Source organism: Saimiri boliviensis, chromosome 13 (genome assembly GCF_048565385.1).
Source record: "Saimiri boliviensis isolate mSaiBol1 chromosome 13, mSaiBol1.pri, whole genome shotgun sequence".
Classification (NCBI taxonomy): domain Eukaryota; kingdom Metazoa; phylum Chordata; class Mammalia; order Primates; family Cebidae; genus Saimiri; species Saimiri boliviensis.
Window position 1 is genome coordinate 3,078,984 of NC_133461.1, and position 21,080 is coordinate 3,100,063.

Sequence of the window (21,080 nt, forward strand, 5' to 3'; positions counted from 1 at the left end):
CCCAGCAGGCGGGAGCCAGTTAGGACACACAGGGCGGCGGCACAGGGCTCCCAGTGCAGCCCACGGTTCTCTGTGTCTTTCCAGGTGACGCCTCGCACGCCACCCCCATCGCAGGGAAAGGTAAGACCCTGGACTGATAGACCTTCCCTAAAGACCCATACAGTACCAAAGAGAGAGTTAGACTCAGAGCTACCTGAGTTCATCCCAAAGCCTGTTACCAGGCAGCTCCCAAGGAGAACAGGCTACCAGATCCGTGGCACCCTCCCCGACCCTCCCACAGCCACACAGCCGCCGTGGCCCTGAGCCCGTGGCCCCCTTGAAGCTCCCATGGAACCTGTTTTTGCCACCTCGGCTCTGCAGTGCTTTGATTGTGTTTCCTGTTTATTGAAAGGACCTTCCCTTCACTGACCACCAATGCATTATTTCTTTGTCTTCCTCATGCAGGGGAGAGGACTGTCCCTGAGCAGATTTAGCTGGGTAGGTGACGAGCGCACTTCGTCGGCTTCCTCCTCCCTCCCGGGCCTCCCTCCCCCGCGACTTTTGTGTCCTGCTCTGTTTCAGTTGCTTCCCCACCCCCGCTCTTTTCCCTCAAGACTGCTCTGCCCACAGCTATGACCGGGCAGCCTGCTCGTTCGCTGGCGACAGGACCCGGGCTCTTCCCTCCTGGCAGCTCTGGTCTCTTGCTTCTGTGCCTGGGACCCAGCCCTGCAAGGCCAGACCCTCTTCTCCCGAAGGGCTCCCAGCAGACGTGACTGGTCTCCCTCACAGGGAGGCAGCAACACCACGTCCATCCCAGAAAATGTTTAACTTGCTTCCAACACAACCAATGCAAAAACAAGCCCCAGGAACCTGAGTGTGGACGTGGGACTGGCTGGCCCAGCTCAGTAACTCAGGGGCTGACATTCGCTTCAGAAAAATCATTCTGCTAACGAACAGAAAAGAGGCTAAACAGAGTTGCTCAATTTACAGTAACCTCATTAATCCAAAGATTTTGGTTTTGTGTTTTACTAATAATTAAAACATAGCCCTCAGCCATCCAGAAAATCTTCCTTAGGAATATTAGGCTAATACTCAAAGCAAACTTTCAAGAGGGTTTAAAATGGCCAATTTGAACTTCCTTCTTTTGAGATGGAGTCTTGCTCTGTCACCCAGGCTGGAGTGCAGTGGCACAATCTCAGCTCACTGCAACCTCCGCCTCCTGGGTTCAATCAATTCTCTGCCTCAGCCTCATGAGTAGCTGGGATTACAGGTGCCCGCCACCATGCCTGGCTAATTTTTTTTGTTTTGTTTTTTTTTTTTTTTTTTGTATTTTTAGTAGAGACAGGGTTTCACCTCCTTGGCCAGGCTGGTCTTGAACTCCTGACCTCACGATCCATGTACCTCGGCCTCCCAAAGTGCTGGGATTACAGGTGTGAGCCACCACGCCCAGCCCAATTTGAACTTTCTAGTGAACAAATTTGGTGTCTGAGCAGATTAAAATGCCAATCATTATATTCACACCAAACTTACAGACTTTAGTTACTAGCAAATACCGGATCTGATTCTTACTGTATGAAAGTTAATTTTAGAATGGAATGCAGAAATAACCACCAACATACTGCAGATAGATTGTCTGTCTCTGAAACTGCAACGCCTGCCCTTATTCTCTAGAACAGAGCCTACCTGCACTTACTGCTCAGTTAATAAGCATCATATAAATGAACGAATACACTTTAAAGGGCGACAAGGAGAAAGAACAGGAACCGAAAAGAGAAAGAAAGTGGGAAAGGGAGGAAGGGAAGGAGCGCCTGAGAGAAAGGCGGAGAAAAGGCTCCATGCGGGCCCCGTATTAGTCCCGCATTATTACGCTGAATTATGAGCTAAGATGTTTCCTGAAACGTTTCATATTAATGCATATTTGACTTCATTTTCTGACCTTATGAATTTGCCAAACGATGGCAGTCACGTGGACATGGGCACGGGCCAGGACTCACAGCCAATTAATTGTTTATTCTCTGTGCCGGCAGGAGACAGATGAGACTGAAGAATGAAATTCATTTCTGGCCCAGAAATCTCACTTTAGCTACCGCTTCATCTGCTCTTAATTTTCTAGGCGTGGACTTTGGGGCGCACGCAGAATCCTCCCTGAATGTGGAGCGCTGGGGACCGCACACAGCCCGCAGCTAACGAGAAACACCCTGCATTCCTCGCTGCGTTTCTCCTTTCTGGGTCCTACTAATGTTTCTTGAATTTTTCTTTTTTCCAAAGCAAAACCCTTCTCTGCCTTTTGTCTGCTTGGCTGTCCCCAGAGCTGCAGGACCCTCTCCTTGTCTGGAGTTCCGGAAAGCCCCACTTTCTCTTTCTAAACTGTGTTGTGTGTATCCTGGTACATTCTAGGTTGCCCAGAGATAAACGTGACTAAGAATTTGAAAGGAGGAAAGGCCAAGCAGATTCTTAATCTGAAAGTCAATCCCCAGATTTAGTTCTCAAAAACTATTTCTGGAGAAAAGCAATAGAGTAAGACAGAATGAGCGTTTGTAGGGGAAGTGGCTTTCTGCCCTGTGGCTGGGACCAACCAGCCTGGCCTCCCACGCCCCCACCATCAGGGAGTGCGCGTGACCCTGGAAACCTCCAGGATGCAACGGTGAGGCTGGCTGTCCCCGCATGCGTGGTGCTTAAACCTTCTTGCCACACATCCCTGTCCCTCACTTCATGGGGTAGCCCCTGAATCGACCGTTCACACAGATGCAGCTGCCCGAGTTCTGAGTGGCCATGCTCGCTCCCAAGCACAGGTTGAATGAAAAGAAAACTGGAAGCAGCTTGGACAGCAGGAGGCGCCCAGTAGAGGCTCGGGGTGCAGCCGGGTGCTCTGGAAGCCTTGATCCCTCTGAACTAGAAGGGGGCTAGGTTGGTCAAGGTCCTGCCTGTCCTAAAACACTTTAATGACATGGAAACAGGCTGCAGGCTGGTGCAGGGGAGGTGGTTTGGTTCAGCTTCCACAGAGTCGTCAGGAGCGGGCTCTAGGACATGCTCCCAACGTCTTGTTAGCAAAACGCAGAGTGAGTCTGGGACCCTGACCATTGAGTAGATTCACGAGGCCACCTGAGATCCCACCCTGAAAAGCCAACAACATGGTCAGCCTTCCCACAGACAGCGCAGCCACCGCGGGAGAACACGTCGCCCCAGTGGCTAACATCCCCCGCGCCCAGACCCACGGAGCGGTGGACTTCCCACTTGAGAAGACAGCACAGTAGAAAGGGGCTGGTCCAGGAGCTCTCACGCCCCTGTGTGTCAGGAAGACCCTCGGTCACAGGGCACGTGAGAAAGCCAGAGGAGCTGCTGGGGCTGATGAGGCTAGGGCGGGGCGGCCTGCGGGTCCATAAACCACAGGGGCACCAAAGTCCAGAGCCGGCAGCCCCCACCTGGGGAGTGACATCGCCATGCGCTCTTCATCGTGTTCGCACACAACCTCGTTGTACAGATGAGGAAACTGAAGCTCAGAGAGGTTCCTGCCCCTGCCCAAGGTCACGCAGCTGGAGGAGCTAGAAAGGCGCTAGGAGACTGGGAGGCTGGGGAGCTGAGATGCTGCACCCCCATCCCCACGCCCCGTGCCGGCCAGGCCTGCCTCCCCACTCTGTCTGGCTCAGCAGCTCCAGGCTCCTGTCAAGGGCCTTGCTCCCAGTCCAAGCCATGGCCCAGGGAGGCTGATTCCTGCTCACACCTGCGAGAGAGCTCAGGATTTTACCTCCAAACTTTAGAAAAGATACGAGCCTCCACATTTCACTAAGGCCAGGGATTCCTGGTCCCCAAGACAGATCCTGGAACTGCAGGGCCCATGTGACCAGAATCCAGTCTGCAAATCTTGTCAGCAAGGAGCCCCGAGGAAAGGCCCCAGGCCCTCCAGGGGCCTCCGGGACGGGCCCCCAGCACCGCCCCCAGGTGCGCGTCCTCCAAACACGGGTAGGCAGGAGCCTCCTTACCTTGATGTGCTTGATGTTTGCTAATCTTCTCTTGACCACCCCACAGCGCAAAGGTAAGCAACTGTTCCCTAAACAATGTAGATCCTTAAAGTATGTGTGTGGGAGCCACATGTGAGAGAGCCACGGGAGAGCCTCCGCCCAAACCACAACCCTCGTCTCTCTGCGGCCAACACCCTGATAGGTTCGGAGGAGCCGCCTCTCCCGCCCCGCCCCCCAGCTCCGTGCTGGCCTGTGGCTCCTGAACCACTCACCAGCCCAGTCCGGGACCTGGGCCCTTCCCCGGGCCCTCGTGGCGGCTCTCAGTGGCTCAAGCAGACTGTCTTGCACCTGGGGTGGAGGCCGAGCTCTGTGGTCTTTCTTTGCAGGGGGCCGAAGGGCAGAAACCAGGATTTGGCTACGGAGGCAGAGCGTCCGACTATAAATCGGCTCACAAGGGATTCAAGGGAGTCGATGCCCAGGGCACGCTTTCCAGAATTTTTAAGCTGGTAAGATACCCTCTGCTCAGCGTCACTGAGCAGGGACTGAGGAGTCCCAGCAACGAATGGCAGCTGAGCCAAGCACAGGGGTGGTGGTGTCTCTGACTCAGCCGCGCCACACTGCGCCCTGGGCATGCTCTGTCCCCGCAGGCGTGCCGGGGCACAGGTGGCAGTGCCCACCGCATTTGCACACAGGTTTTCCCCGAGATGCACGTGGAGCCGCAGGTGCTTGAGGAAAGGCTGCACCTGGGCCGGGTCAGGAGCCGGAGCAGGCAGCTGACCTTGACTCTGGGACAGGGCAAGGGCCCAGCTGGACTGCAGCTTCCCCTTGCCCGGGGCTTGGAGCCCTCAGGAGCAAGCAGGAGCCAAGCAGACGCGGGTGTGAGGGGAGATCCCTAGAGCCACGGGAGGGGACGCCCAGGAGACCGCAGGGAGTGGGGAGCGTCCCATCGGCTTATGAGGACCTGGAGCCACCATGCCCAGGATGAAGGCCAGGTCTGCTGTCAGCCACCTCTGAGACTCGGTTTTCTCATCTGTAAAATGGAGGTAACACGCCCACTCAGATCACAGAAGCACTGTGAAAGTAAAAGGTGGTCACAAACACAGATTCCTCAGATAAGCAGTCACATTATTATTGTTAAACCTCGCCCTCAAAACCCTTCAGTCTTAGAAAGCTGTTCTCATGAAGTGAAAGGAGAGGCACGGGAAGCTCCAGGCAGGGCTCGAAGGGAACCCCCATCTGCATTTTCATCTCAGGAGAGAGCCAGGCCTCTGGGGGTCCCCACAGGGTGCTGAGAGGAGGGGTCTTTCTTGTGTGGGGCACACTCATGCATTCTGGCACCTGACCTTTGCATGGATTTGCTGAGTCTGGGTGTGTGGCTGGCTCTGCCCCGCAGCTGCGATCCACGTGGGCACAGACACGTTCCTGAGCCCCCATCCCCAGTGAGAGCAGCACAGCTGCTGTGAGCCTCGATTCTGGGAGGGTCTGTGGGCAACAGGCAGGCAAGGCGGGCACAGCCCCTGCTCTCAGGACAGCCGGCCTTAGGAAGAGCTTTCACTCTGTGGAGTGGCGTGTCACTGAGCTGCTTACATGCTTTATGTCAGATAAAGTGGTAGGCAGGATCCCCTCCTCAACGCAAATTCTAAGAAAATCCACTCCCCAGACACTCCAGTCTCATGGCCATCATGCAGCTCATTGCTGCAGTTCTGGGATGTGGCCACAAGAGGACGGAGATGAGGCTCCCGGGGCGGGCAGCGTCTGACCCCCGGCCCCACCTGGCCAGTAGGTCAGCTGCCTCTGAATCGCCTGGGCTGCCCTCGCAGACCCCTGTCTGGGACTGACTCAGCATGCCCGAGGGTGAACTAGGTGTTGGCAGCTGTGATGATTTTGCAGGCACCGTGCTCACCTGGGACATAGGGATTCATCCCATCTAGGTAAGTAATTACTCCACTACCAGCTTAAGGACTGTTAGAACACGCAGGACGTTGAGCGCTGGCTCAGAGTTGCTGGGAGGCCCAGGTGAGGGAGGGGCCCCGTTCAGCAAATGTTCCGCTCTGGGGCAATGTGTGCAAGGCGTAAAGCGGCCACTCGGAGGTGCTTGCAAGAGAACCGAGAACACCTGAGGAACAGAACGCTGCACGAAGATCTGTTTACTGAGTGCAGATATAAGCAGTACGCGCCACCCATGTGTTTAAAGTTCAATATTTTCCCTGAAGTTTTTGGTAAGCAGCTTCTAAAACTTATTTAATTTCTGTAGAGTTCAAGGGAAGCTTCCACATAGCAAATTAAGGCAAATTTCAAATCATATGGCTGTAATTAAGTTTTACTGCGTAAAAGTTCAAAACCGGCCACTAGAGCCGCATGACTGAATGAGTTGACTTGAAGCAGTTCCAGGCGGTGATAAATCAGCTCCCGCGGAGATGGGGGGTTTGGAGGCCAGCGGGTAGAGAGGACAGGGACCCCGTGGCGCTTACCGCCATTTTGCATCGTGCCTTCCTGTTCTTTCTGGTGCTGCTGGAAATCAGTAGTGAGAGGAAAAGACTCAAATCTGGAAGCCGAGCTCTGTTGGTGGGAACTGGGTAGAAGCACCATGCCTGTCCCCCCATCACTCGGGAACCACATCAGAACATCCAGGAAGCCTCCTCGTTCCATGTGCGTTAATTTCCACGTACATACATGTGAACCTTTTCCCACCTATAGTGTTTCTGTGGTGTGAGGCGTCAAAGCAGAGACATGAGTATCTGTCTTTTGCGGTAGACTGTTCTTTCCTGTCCTGAGAGAGGAGTTCAGGCCAGCCTTCTCCTTGTGAGTTCAGCCTTCTCCTGACCTGAGCCCAGGGCGGATCAGATGCCTAGATCAGGCAACTCCAAGTGACAGGACATGATAGAGTGAAGCGTGACTGCTGCATCCACGCCAGGTTCTAATCCTGGCTCCCTCGGGCTGGCTAAGCTTTGGCTCCTGGGCTGTAAAGAGAGGATGATAGGAATGCGATTGGTGGGTCAGGGAGAGGGTGAGCACAAGAGAAAACAGGAAGAACGAGTTTCCTGCATGGTCGGTGCTCAACTAATTGTAGGTTCACTGGTAAAAAGTAAAACCAATAGGCCCACCGTTTTCAGTGTCAAAAGGGCCATCAAGCAAGTTAAGATGGCATCTCAGTGAGTCACCTTGCCAGAGGCTGTGGGGAACGGACTCCGTTTCAGCAGGGAATCACTTGGTTTCATAGGACAGTGGTTCTACCACTTTCCAGGAAGTCCTAAGGCTGACCTCTTGGAAATGCAGCAAAAATTGAGGTGAGCGCTGACATATGCGCTACTCCAGATGGCAGCTCCAACGCCAGTAACTTTCAAGTTAAGCCAGGATCGCACAGGAAAAACCCACACTCCTGAGGCCGCCTGTGAGAAAGCCTCCTGTCTTGGGAGGGAAGTCTCACTAGGTGGTTCCTAGGTGGCTCCCCCAGGCTAGAATTTCGAAACGTTTTCATTTGTGAAAACAAAATCCCTTAAGTGAGTTGTTGAACCGCAACATAGAGGCTTGTTTACAAAGCTAAGTAAGTACTTGGAAAACCCCCCAGAGAAGTCAGCACTGTCACCCTGGCCTGTTCGCTGTGTTATTTGTAAGGACTCTTGGCGTCTGCTCTGGGGGACGATGTAGAATTAGGTGAGGACAGTGTCGGCTCCTTACCGATCAGCCACAGTAAAGAGCATATTCTCTCTTGCTTTCTGGGGGCTCGTAGTCAAAATTGATCATTTCATAAAAAAGGGGAACCCAAGACGAGAGACTAAAATTTGAATAAAAATTTGAATGCAAAAAAAGTGCAGTTCTGTTCTGCCTCGTCAATCTAAACGGCATTCTGAGTGGCCGACGCACCTCTTTCTAGAGGGATGCCGTGCCTGGCTGCCTGTGCACTTGGGCCACAGTACACCTGTGTGCCATCTCAGTTGGCTGCCAACTATTTGTCCCCAAAACATGTAAGTGCATGGATTTAAGAGGCCTTCAAGTCAAAGTTTGCAGGCAAACTTCCCTGTGCATTTCATATGTCCGGTGTGGCAGATGGGATGGCACACAGGAGGGTCCTCTCCAGGGATGGACATGTGGCTTCGCTCTTTTCTGTGCCTGGAGTGAGGGGTGTGCTCTGGTCTCTCGGAAAAAGAAGTGGCTCCTGTCGTCACTGGAAGCTCCCCTCGGTGGCCCTGGACTCTAGCTGAGAGAGAGAAAGTGTTCATTCAAAGCCACACTGCGGCTGCACCTTCACCCACAGAAGCGCAGCGCTGTTACGCAGAAGGGTGTTATGCCAGGCACCGCTACCTGGGACCTGGGAGTCAGATACCAGGGAATCTTTCTTACAGAACTGAACATTCGATTAGCATTGGCTGAGGGGGCTCGGGAGAAATGGAATGAAAATACCAACCTTCTGTGGTGCCATTTCCATCAGCAGGTGCAGCTGAGCGAGACACCCCGTGGCTCACCAACCACCTGGGCCACAGAAGAGGGGAATGCTGGTTGGGAGGACACCGCGGGTTCTCGTCCTAACTTCTCTCTCTTCCTTTTCAGGGAGGAAGAGATAGTCGCTCTGGATCACCCATGGCTAGACGCTGAAAACCCACTTGGTTCCAGACTCCTGCCCTCAGCTTCTTAATATAACTGCCTTAAAACCTTAATCCCACTGGCACCCCTTACCTAGTTAGAGCAGATGCCCTCTCCCCTAACGCCTGTGGAGCTGTGCACATAGCGCGGTCGGGCGCACGGCAGCCTGCGGCGATCTCTGGCCAACAGCTACGTGGAGAAAACGGTCGCAGTCCCTTTCCGTGTGCGGCTCATCCCCAGCCCGGCAGTGTGCCCGCAGACGCACACGGGTCCCCGCGGCCAGGTGCACAGGCATCCCTCCACGCTCACCCTCCATCCTTGGACTTTCTTTTCGCCGTGGCGGCGGCATCCTCGCGCTTTTGCTGGGCACTGCCATGGAGGCACACAGCTGCAGAGACAGAGGACAAGGGCGGCAGAGAGGACTGTTGACATCCACGCTTCCCTTTATTTTTTTCCGTCTCCTCTCACCTCCTAAAGTAGACTTCATTTTTCCTAACAGGATTAGACAGTCGAGGAGTGGCTTACTACATGTGGGAGCTTTTGGTATGTGACATGCGGGCTGGGCAGCTGTTAGAGTCCAACGTGGGGCAGCACAGAGAGGGGGGTACGCCCCCAGGCCGCGGCTGCCCACACACCCCGATTGGCTGAATTCGCGTGTGGCAGAGGGAGGAAAAGGAGGCAAACGTGGGCTGGGCAATGGCCTCACGCAGAAACAGGGTCTTCCTGGAGATTTGGTGATGGAGATGTCGAGCAGGTGGCCTCTGGACGCCACTGTTGCCCTGCATGGTGGCCCCGGAGCAGCCCCTATGAACAACCCCGTTTCTGAAGCAGAGCCCACAGCCGGAGAGTCCAGGAAGACTTGCGCACTCGGAGCAGAAGGTAGGAGTCCTCTGGGCAGCCTCGCAGCCGCGAAGGTCACCCCTAAACATGGCCAGGCGTGCTGGCAGTGGCAGTGCACAGCGGCCGCACTAACCCTCGCTGAGAAGATAAGCGGCTCATCCGCCTCCTCCCGGAAGACGCGTCGTAGCGAGTAGGCACAGGCGTGCACCTGCTCCCGAACTACTCACCGAGACAGAAGACCTCTTCTGACTGCGGCCTTCCTAACACCTGCTGACACCTCCCTTCGCTCTTCCCTCCCTAACCTACTGACCCACCTTTTGATTTTAGCGCACCCGTGACAGGCCTTCCAAAGAGCCCCACGCTGGCATCACCCTCCCTGGGGACGAAGATGAGGAGTCAGCGTGATGCCAAAACGCGTCTTCTTAATCCCATTCTAATTCTGAATGTTTCGTTCGGGGTTAATATAATGTCTATTAATATATAGCCTCAATGATGAGAGGGTTACAAAGAACAAAACTCCAGACACAAACCCCCACATTTTTCAGCAGAAGCGCTCTGCGTCGCTGAGCTGAGGTCGGCTCTGCGATCCGTACATGGCCACACCCAAACAGCATGTGCTGTGGCGACAGCTCAGCAGAAAGTGTACACTCTTCCTGAATATTGAAATAAAACAATAAACTTTTAATGGAATTTGAACGGCTGCCTTCTTTTGTGTCCTGGGCTGCAACTCACAGGCCCGCGTCGTCAAGCAAGAGCCGAGTCTGCAGAGCTAATGTGACCGGGTGCCTCTGGGGCTCCTGGCAGGGCTGCCTTCTGCCTGGGGGAAGGCATGCTCATCCAAGGGTCTCTGACTACTGGAGAAAGTGGAACAGAGCTAGTTGTTAGGACCCTGAGTCTCTCACCAGGAAAATAATACTCAGTGTCTCTGAAGACACGCTTCCAATGTATGCCCCCTGCAGATTCGAACCCAGGAGTCTTGGACGGCTGCCCCTGCCACCTTTTTCTCTGGCAGCATGAAAGGGCGTGATGTTTTACTTATGGTTGCCTTCAGTTACAAGAATTTTTCTTCAAGAAGACAAGACTAAAATCTCTTTTGTTGTTTCTTTTTCTTTTGAGACAGGATTCTACTTTGTCACCAAGGTTGGAGTGCAGTGGCGCAATCCTGGCTCACTGCAGCCTCAACCTTCCAGACTCAAGCTCTCCTCCTGCCAGGGCCTCCCATGTAGTTGGGACTACAGGTGCGCACCACCACGCCCAGCTAATTTTTTTATTTTTTGTAGAGACAGTCTCTCACCATGTTGCCCAGGCTGGCCTCATCCTGACCTCAAGCGATCTGCCCACCTCAGCCTCCCACAGTGCTGGGATTACAGGTGCGAGCCACTGCTCCTGGCCTTCGTTTTGCTTTTAACGGAAACACCAGTTTCCTTCTGTCTAGCAGCCGCTGTGAGAAATATGCTGCATTTGTGACCCTTAGGAAGAGACCCTCCATGCTGAATGAGGGCAGGATTGCACGCTCCTGTTTCCCGGGGATCAGAGAGCCTCAGACTCCAGTGTGAGGACCCAAGGGTGGGGAGCTTGGGAATATGACTACATTCATTGTGATAGCAGGAAAAACTGAGGCTGGAGGCATGGCCGCCTGAGCGCCCGGCAGGCATGGCTGGCAGGAAGCCCACGCCCACCTGTCTTGGCTGGCGTTCCCTGCCCAGATCCCCTCCAACCGAGGAACTCGGAAAATCATGCAAAGATAGTTACATTTTGAAACTTGTATTCTTTTACTTGGCAAATCTATCTTCATGGAACATACGTGGAAAATGCATTAAAAGGCAAACCAAGGGTATGTCATAAGCTAGCATGTACCGTGACAGCACAATGTTCAGGTGAATATTTGGGAACGGAGCCAGGGAGCTGTGTGCTCACTCAATACCTGCCTGCAGTGGCCTGCCCTGCCCACTTTCTCCTGAAGGTGACTAGAAATTAACTCACCTGGCTGAGAGCCAAGGGGGAGGCTGCCGGAGCCCCAGCCTCATGGACACAGAGGCCCATCCACACCACCCGCACAGGCTGTAAGGACCTCCCCCATCCCCCTGCACAGGCTCTAAGGACCATGGTCAGTAGAGGCTAGAGGGGCCATGAGGGTCCGTGGAGCTGGACATAGAGACCACAGTGATCACGCGTCCATCTGCACAGCTGTGCCCTGCCGCTCCGTGCTGGCCGCCCATCTGGAGGGGCAGGGAGCCTGCATGGAATTGATAGAGCAGCCTCCGAGCCTAACGTTCCCGGCACAGAAAAACGAAATGTCTACGGAGGGCTGGCGAGGAGGAGGCAGTGGAGAAGTGAACGGGCAGCGGCTGGTTTACCCAGGAGACGCTGTGGTGAATGATCACGCCTGGAACGGGAACTCTCCATTGGAATCGGAATTATGTGAGAAGAAAGACTAGGGACTGAGGGAGAAACTGTAAAACAGTGAGTGAGAAGTTCTTTCCGAGCAATTTTTACAGAACAAAGCAAAGCCATCCGTTAATTGAGGGTGTGTGTTTGTTAGTCTGCTCAGGACACCACAAGAGAATACTACAAACTGGGTGGCTTAAGCCACAGACAGTTACTTCCTCAGTCCTGCAGGCGGCAAGTCCAAGATCAAGGTGCTGGTCTCCGGCGAGGCCTCTCCTTTGATTGCAGACGGCCACCTTCTTGCTGTGTCCTCACATGGCACAGAGAGACCTGGGGTGTCTCCTGTTCATAGTCGGACACCATTCTTACTGGATTAGAATGCTGTTACTTACTGCCCTTATGCCGTCATTTAACCGGAATTCCCTCCGTAAAGGCCCTATCTCCAAATGCAGTCACATTGGGAGTTAGAGCTTAAAAAAAAATAAATTTTGGAAGGACACGATTCTGTCCATAACAGAAATTTATTTTTCCTTATGCAACAACAAATATTTTCTAAGCCACCATTTGGCAAGATGTTAGAATTAAATCCAAGACTCTGCAGTACTCTTACCTCTTTGCCAAAAAAAGGCACGCTGAGGTGAAGCACGTTGCCATGTGTCCCTCTGCGATTCTTCTATTGTAAACAGTAGCTAGTCACTGAAATCCTAAACGAGGTGGTAGGAAGGCGAAGGCTGACCCAACAGCACAGAAGGGGCTGTGTGGCGTTAACCAGCTCTCCCCAGCACGAGACGCGGACCGCACCGGCCACAGAAGTAAAATGAATGGTCTGGTTTTGTAGAAGCAGGCCGATTTCAACCTGCCCTCTCATCCACCTTCCAGGCAACTCCGGCCAGGGCTCCCCATTCTCCAGCCTCTTACCTCAACTTCCCACCACCAGGAAATGTCTTGTTTATCTGGCTTCAGAATCTGACAGGCTCCTAGAGCTCGCTGATAGGCTTAGACTCAGGGCATCCATAAAACAGTGACTCCTTCCACTACCTCCCACACCAGCCAGGGCCCCTCCACCTCCCAGCTAAGTTCCCGCTTCTGATTTAAAGTTCATGGGAAAACCAGAGACGATCCTGAGTTACATCTGCGTTCCAATGTGGTGGCCAGGCTGTTAGCTCACCAGGGGTCAGCAGCCTGCCTGCCTGCCTGCCTGCCTTGAACAGGTTGCGGCAAAAGCCCTTAGGATCATGCCCCTGCCACACATGGGCAGCTTTCAGGTCTCCTGGGAGACAGCTTCATCTACAGTACCAGGCTATGGCCAGTGTGGTGCATAGAAGACACCATCACTCAGACATGGGCAGTGCGTGAGGGGTCTACGGAGGCCTGCACATGGAGACATCTCAGTTCTTTTCCTTACAGCTTTTCTGTAAGCTTGAAACTGCTTCAAAAAAAAAAAAAAAAAAAAAAAAAAAAAAAAACAGGCCAGGCGTGGTGGCTCACATCTGTAATCCCAGTGCTTTGGGAGGCTGAGGGGGGCAGATGACCTGAGGTCAGCAGTTCAAGACCAGCCTGGCCAACATGGTGAAACCCCGTTTGTACTAAACATACAAAATTAGCCGGGTGTGGTGGGGTGTGCCTGTAATACCAGCTACTCGGTAGGCTGAGGCAGGAGAATCACTTGAACCCAGGAGGTGGATGTTGCGGTGAGCCGAGATCATGCCACTGCCACTGTCCTTCAGCCTGGGCAACAGAGCAAGACCCTGTCTCTAACAAAATAATGAAAATTAGCCGGGTGCAGGGTGTGAATAGCTGGGTGTGCATCCCAGTGATTCGGCAGGCTGAGACGGAAGATCACTGAGTCCAGGAGGTCGAGGCTGCAATGAGCCATGATTGCACCTGCACTCCAGACTGGAGACAAAGTGAGACCCACCTCAAAAATAAAAGGAGCATCTGGAGGCAGACTGGCCAGCTGTTGTCCATTGCTACCCAGAACTACTAAAAAATTGGCTAACAGCAAAGTGAGCTGTTTCATGTCAAATATAAGAATTTCTTTCTTATAGAGCTTGGTTACCAAGGTAACCAATGATCTTTTTGTTCTAATTACTAAAATAGTAACATACAACTCTCTTCATTGGCCCAGAATAATAACACTGGGAAGCATCTGTTAATTGGTAGAAGGGGTGTGTGGGGCATCTCCGTGGGTGTGCCCAGTGACATCTGTCATTCTTTCTGTAGGGCCTTAAGGGATTGAATGTTTCAAAGGTGCCAGGTCACAGGGAAGGTCCTCAATGATGGGGGCAGCACTGTGGGTGGCGTGGAATATCATTAACAACTTCCATGCATATCATAAGCTGAGCCAGGGCTGTCCCCAGGCCTCCAGTGTCAGCAGCCGTGGAGCATCCCACGTTCTCCCACTGTCCTTCCAGGACAGCCTCCCAGCCTCCTGGCTGCTGGCAGAAGACACAGGCTCCTGGGTGACAAAAGGGATGTTATACAGTAACAGCGGTAGTCAGTTAGCATTTGTTTGGACATTTGAGCCCCCATCCCCAAAGCTCCACGCAAACTGGGCCAGGGGAATGCCTGCACAGTGGGTGGTGTGGTGGGGGAGGGGCTGAGCTTGGGGAGCAGAATTTCAGCTGCTCAGGAGGCCAAGGCAGTGGGATCACTGGAAATTCGCCTATCCAGCCTTTGGTGCGAAGGGCGAGTGTCTTGATTACACCGATCAGTAAGCAAGCATCCCTTCATACTGGAGAAAGAGGCCATCTCCATCTTCCCCGGCTGCGCTCTGTACAAACAGCCCAACAAGAGTATCTGGAGAAGACAAACAGAAATGCCAGGGGCCCATGCAGAGTGACTCCCAATGCCACGTGGCCGGTTAACTGAGAATCGAAGTAGAAGGCAGAGCTGAAAAGAAAGTAAGTCAATCAAATCACCCCAGGGACGAGGAGCCAGGCCTGGAGAATGTGACTGGCTGGCCCAGGGAAAGGCAGCGCCAGAGGCAGAGCTCGCCTGAGGGGGACACCAGGCCGCCTCCCTCCCAGCATGCAAGCGCACAGACACTTACAGGTGCAAGCCTCTGCTCGTGCTTAAGGAAGAGCACTCTATTCACTGGCACAGGGAGCCCAGCCTCTGGGTAAAACTCACCTGGTAAAGCACTGCCAATAGTTGAGACAATCCATCGTAGTGGGAACACACTTTGTATAATTTGATAGTTTAAAAAAGAGCCCTTCCCTCACCCACTCTATTTCAAAATCTATCAGAGCAATATGGCTCCTACAAGCAAAGAAACAAGCAGAATGAACAGTAAAGCAGCTTCCTACCATTCCCTCTTGGCCGCATTCAGGGACTCACTATCACTTTCATTTTTTCAGTCCAAAAATGTCTGGAGTCCCTACTCAGTGCCAGGAATGAGGTGCCAAGGAAAAAGGTATCATTAATTTATTTCAACAGGATGATGACTCTCGCAACTACAAACTTCGTTAACAGTTTGGAAATGTAAGGCACATTAAAATAGATTAATGTATATTGTAAAAGAACCCGATGATATAAAGTAACTCCATGGGTGCTCTGGGAAGTCCAGCATCTGGCATATCTCATAAACAGACACACGGATATTATGATGGATGTGCATTTCACTTCAGCTCACTCTTCAACACCTTTCAAACCAGAGCAAAAGCAGAGAGGAGGGGCAGGGGACGTCCTCCAGGATTTAACGTCCTGGCTTGAACCGATGGTCAATTCAGCACTGTCCTATGTGTTGAGCCATGCCAAGCGTGACCTAGAGGAAGTGTCCATCTTTAAATAGTTGTAACTCACCCAGAACCCAAATAAGTATACAGAAGTTTTAAAATAATACAGAAACTATTTTTATTATTTTTAAAGCCAGCACAATGGCTTTCGGCATCACTATCCATTTCTAATACAAAACCAGATTAAATAAATATCATCCAATGTATAAATAGACCAAGAAACAATTGTGAAGATAAAAAGATAATTCTTCCGTAAATAAAAAAAAAATTAACTTTAAAAAATCTTCTTTAGTGGTGAATCAAGAACGAATTCCTATGCCACTTTAGAATCTGTCAATTAAGATACAAATCTTGATTGAATACACAAGTCTTCATGCTGTAAAAAGTGTTACACATAAAAAGATTAAATAGAAAAATCTCTGCTGACTGCCTATTGCTCCTGCCATTTATACCAATCTTCCTAGTTTAGTGCCATTGTTGCCAGTCATCCATATAAGGAACTGCCATGGTCTCTGTTAGGGTGGGTGAGTGTGTGCTCATCCGTGCATGGGAGTCTGAGGGAATCGGTTCAGAGAGGGCGAGCCCCCCACCCCCAGGACAAAGAACACGTCTCTCTAGGCATGTGTGGGCATCTCACCCACACAGAGCTCTGTGGCTCCCACTTTCCCCACAGTGAAGAGGATGCCAGCTCAGCGGCCTTTGGCGTATGATCTTTTCATTAGAATACGGTAAAGATGTAGAGGCCCCAGGTAGAGATGCGACATTAAATTGGGTTATGTATGTAGGCACTTTTGAAATTTTATCCTAAAAGATCCAAAGTACCCATGTTACACGAACACAGATTAAGTGACACAGAGAGAACTCTTCCTTCAGAAGTCACAGTTGCATAATCTCACCTCTGCCTCACTTACTCCCTATGCAGTAGGTCTTGGAAAAGGGATAAATTCTCAATGATCAACCCTTGGTTTAACTTCTTTTAGTGGGGGAAGGGCAAGACATTAAATTTGAAATAAGCTTCAGAAAAAAATGTAAGAAGCAGGAATGAGATAGACTTAGAAATATTAACTAGAAAGCAGTTCTATGTATCTTACAAATTTCCTTTAAAAATGTTACATACATGTTCTGCACATGTACCCCCAAACCTAAAATGCAATAAAAAGTTACATACATAAATCTTGAAATTAATGTACACGCCAAACTATTTTATCTTGAATATTATCAAAATAAATCTGTGTGATGGTCATTTCATGTTAAAATGTGTATCCTAACGAGTTACAAATATTCTTCTAAAAAGAGGAAAACCCACAGCAAGAAGAGAAATCCACTCCTGCTTTAAACAATCTTATACCTGTGTGAACACATGCATTTCTTGTAATAAATGTGATATAAGAGTTCAAAGGAAGACACAGAACACTAGCTATAATTTCAAAATTCAAGTTTCCTTAAAAAGTTGCCATGGGGGAGTAGAAAGTATGCACGAGGGAACATTCCCTGGTTAAGTGCCGGACAAGCACAGATGTCCCATGTCTCACCGGAAGAACATAGCAAGATGAGGGGCGTCTGATGAGCCTCCCACTGACCTGGCTGCAAGCTGGCAGGGGCCCTGTCACAGGATTTCTTCTATTTAGATAACTTCTAAGCACCTCAAGTTTTTCAAAGGGGCAAAGGTAGAGCCTGGTGGGGGTGGGGTGGCATCTGCATCTGCATTTTTGAAAGAAGCTCTTTCTTTTCATCTGCTGCTGTTCCACGGAAACGCAGCCGCTGGGACTCCGCACACGCCGCGCAATGCCTGCAACTCAGCTTCACCTTCGGGATCTTTGCAAAGGCCATTCATTCTTTCAGCCCAAGTGCTTCACAGTTACCTGAGCACAAAGGCAGGATCAAGACACTTAGGAACTGTGGAAAGGCTCCTAAATGACTGGGTGCTGCTGAACACAGCTGCAAACAGAAGCACACAGGAGCAGCTGTGGCGTAGGCCGGGGGTACTCACTGTCACGGAGCCACACCCTGAGTTTTCAAGTCTGACGCCTTCCCAGGGGACATTCTCGGGGTAAGCTCCTCCAAACTTCACAGAGGTGAAGGAAAACACCATTGAAGTTCTCCCTTAAATATATCTGAACTTGAAATTAACTTACATGCCAAACTATTTTATCTTAAATATTTTCAAACAAAAAAAATTAATCACATATCCTAACTTCATTTTTTATTTATAGTTATTCCAAAGCAGATATGCTATGATGAGACAGTTCTAAAAATACAGTTCTTTATCCTCAAAACCCTGGTTATACGAGAGGCTAGAAATCTCTTTTCTAGAATTTTTAAAACAACCAGTAAAATATAAAGATCAGCCTGTACCCCACATAGATTCAAGTAAAATTATGTCTTTTCAAAACCTTATATTTTCGAGGAATGTTCTGCAAAAAAGCATCTTTTATAATTAGGAAGTAAATCAAAATAACACATAAAATGTCTTATGTTTTCCTACTAATAAATTCAGAAAAGACACAAAATTGAATTATTGATATTTTCTTTTTCTTTAACCAAAATAAAAGTTGGCTCTAGATTCACCTGTTAAGGCCTTAAATAGTTAATTAACCAATACAATTCACCAAACTACACTTTCTATACAATTAGGAATTAAACAACCCCTTTTAGAGCTGTCCTGAGATGACATTTAATGCTAAAATCCAAATAAATAACCCAGCAAGAACAAAAATTTAAAATTCCAGTAATTAAAACTTTGGGGATATTTGTTCACCAAAATTAATCAACATTTCTAAAATATTTCAATACAAAATTATAAAATAAAAAGTGCATTAAAAGCAGAACCTTTAAAACTCTAGCACAGTTACAATTATTCTGAATATGCCAACTACAGCCAGGTTCACACACAGACATTCAAGGAAGGAAACCCCGGGATTGGTAAGTCCAGTATCACAAGAGTAAGTCGAATAAGGCTTTTCTTTTTCTTAAAAAAATATACAATAGACAAAGCAGTTTGGAAAAGAAGTAATATTATTTAACAATTTTCTGACTTAAATATTTTCACATAACAAAAGTTTTCATATCACCGTCAATATTACTTATATACATATGCCAAAAGTGAACAACAAAAATCAAAAGATGCCCTTTCAAAATAAGAGTAAAATGTCTATTTCTTTAGGAATCTGAAATGAGCTCCTCTCTTAATATACAAAGTCCATACAATATTTACAATAAAACTACTCTCTTCTGAAACCAAGGAGGCAATGAGAGAAAATAAAGGCAATTATTTTTCAGGGAAAAAAAAAAATAAAACCCAGCTTTATATTACAATGAAAAAGATATCCATTTATTAATAAAATGAATACAATACTGATCTGAAGTGCTCGTGGGGAGGTGAAACTCAGACGCTCTTTCTGCAATTAGGACTAGTACTTATATTTACAAAATATACTGTTCAGCCACACAGAGGCCCATATATCTGTCTATGTACATATGTATTTATATATAGAACATATAAATAATTTCAAAGGAAAAATCGACATGAAGTAAAGAAGCTTCCATCTTTGGAATGCTGTCGGAATGGCGTGCACGCACTCTGCCCAGCACGGGTGGGATTTGGTTTGGGACATGTTTAATGTGGCACCATTGACGATACTGAAGAATTCCCTGAAATCAAAACTACATCTGTTTATGCACAAAGAGAAAGTCATGGGGTTTTTATGGATTCTTAGCCATAAGCTACAAATATGCTTATTTGTTGAGGTGGACGGGGCCACGGTTACCTGTTCCTAGCTGACAATTCTGTGATTTCCTACTTGCGATATATGGCTTGTGCTTCTGCGATGATCTAACCCCTGTACCTGATCATAGATTGATGCAATAAGCGTGTCACCAGCCCACGTGGACAGCTGAATCCTTATTTGTGGGTCAGGTTTACTCAAGTCCCTGTGTTGACGCCCCAGATACTGCATTCTTGTAACTAATGATTAAATATTTGTCATGGAGAGAGAATTGGTCCAGCCATCTCTCAAGGTATCAGTTACATTAACTTATGGTAGACTAAAAAGAATCAATGTTTACTACTTTTCAAAATGCACAGAGAAAAGAGTGGAAAAAAATTCCCTGTGTTGGAACATTTTCTTCTGAACTTCATGCACCAATCTTACACTGGCTTTGTAAGCTATGCTTCTCATAACCGGAAGCGTGAAGGAAAATCTGACATACTTCTGCCATGTTAGCTTTTTTGTCTTTGCTAATACAAAGAAATCACACTACAATGATAGTAAGACTCAGTTAATTGTTTTGTGGACTAGACGCACTGGCCATGGAGGAGACTGAGGAGGAAACTGCCCACCGTAGTACCTGAGTTCAGTGATTTGTAGACGAGAGAACAACGCGGTGACACTTTTCCCAGTTTTTTTCCTATGAGTCTCTGAAAGACAATGATTCTTTAGATAATTTTATAGCTAAAAAACTATTGTGGTAACGTTTTTAACACTTGAAGCTTTAAAACAGAGATTCCAAGTGCTTTGTTCTTCACAGAACGTAACTTCAGAAACGTCTGAAAGGTGTACTTGTGACTCGCATCAGAAGACGTGGGTGAGGGTCTGCCACTCGCCTGTGGCCTCCTGCACCACCTCCTCCAGGTGGAGGGTCCGGCTCAGCTCCTCTCCGTCCTGCTCCGGGTGACCTGCAGGCTCCTGCAGAGCTCCTGTCAGGTGGACAAAGAAAACACAAGCAGGCTCAGACTTTCCAGAGTATGAAATGACTCCCATTTAAATAAAGACGTCTCAGTAAACAGACACAAGGCATTTCTAAAGTGATTTGCTTTGCATTCCAATGGAAAAAGAATAATTTGAGCTGCAGGTGAAATAACTGTCATTAACAGTTAGTGTTATATGAATATGATCACACACAGAGCACTAGTGATATGAGTGCACTCCCATGATGGCTATATTAACACAGCATCAGCAATGAGCAATGAATAACCAACATGCATGATTTTTCTAACAGGAAGGAAAGTAGGAAGCACTACAGTGTAGACGTTAAAGAGAAAAATGACTCCACTTTCCTTCCTCAAAAACTCCCCACAATATAGTGCTCTGCCCTTGGGTTCCCTACACATCTCAATCTCAGCCACTGAACACTGAAAGCTGCCGAGTTCCCTTCACAAAGTACAGCACCTCAAACAACCAAAGAACACCTGCAGTCTCACAGATCACACCACCACCTCCAACAACCAAATCGCAGATCTCACACATCACACCACCTCCAACAACCAAATCGCAGATCTCACACAACACACCACCTCCAACAACCAAATCGCAGATCTCACACATCACACCACCTCCAACAACCAAATCACAGATCTCACAGATCACACCACCTCCAACAACCAAATCACAGATCTCACACAACACACCACCTCCAACAACCAAATCACAGATCTCACACAACACACCACCTCCAACAACCAAATCACAGATCTCACACAACACACCACTTCCAACAATGAAATCACAGATCTCACACATCACACCACCTCCAAAAACGAAATCACAAATCGCACAGATCATATCACTTCCAACAAATCACAGATCTCATGGATCAC

The 21,080-nt window shown here is 49.3% G+C and overlaps 2 protein-coding genes across 6 annotated transcripts in view; one reads left to right on the forward strand and one right to left on the reverse strand.

The window, feature by feature from the left end:
• MBP (myelin basic protein) overlaps positions 1 to 9,166 on the forward strand; it is a 141,971-nt gene extending 132,805 nt beyond the window's left edge. For both annotated transcript variants that reach the window (XM_003925981.4, XM_010336716.3), the window contains 4 exons: positions 85 to 120; positions 445 to 477; positions 4,325 to 4,444; positions 8,487 to 9,166. In XM_003925981.4, coding sequence (XP_003926030.1) covers positions 85 to 120; positions 445 to 477; positions 4,325 to 4,444; positions 8,487 to 8,531 — 234 coding nt within the window. In that variant the 3' untranslated portion in view covers positions 8,532 to 9,166. The remainder of the gene's footprint in view (positions 1 to 84; positions 121 to 444; positions 478 to 4,324; positions 4,445 to 8,486) is intronic.
• A 5,575-nt stretch (positions 9,167 to 14,741) lies between these two features.
• The window catches only part of ZNF236 (zinc finger protein 236), a 160,523-nt gene continuing 154,184 nt past the window's right edge, over positions 14,742 to 21,080 (reverse strand). For 2 of the 4 annotated variants that reach the window (XM_074383234.1, XM_074383235.1), the window contains exon 29: positions 14,742 to 20,180. In XM_074383234.1, the coding sequence (XP_074239335.1) occupies positions 20,056 to 20,180 (125 nt within the window). In that variant the 3' untranslated portion in view covers positions 14,742 to 20,055. The remainder of the gene's footprint in view (positions 20,181 to 21,080) is intronic. The other 2 variants (XM_074383233.1, XM_039463864.2) reach the window with 1 other exon arrangement.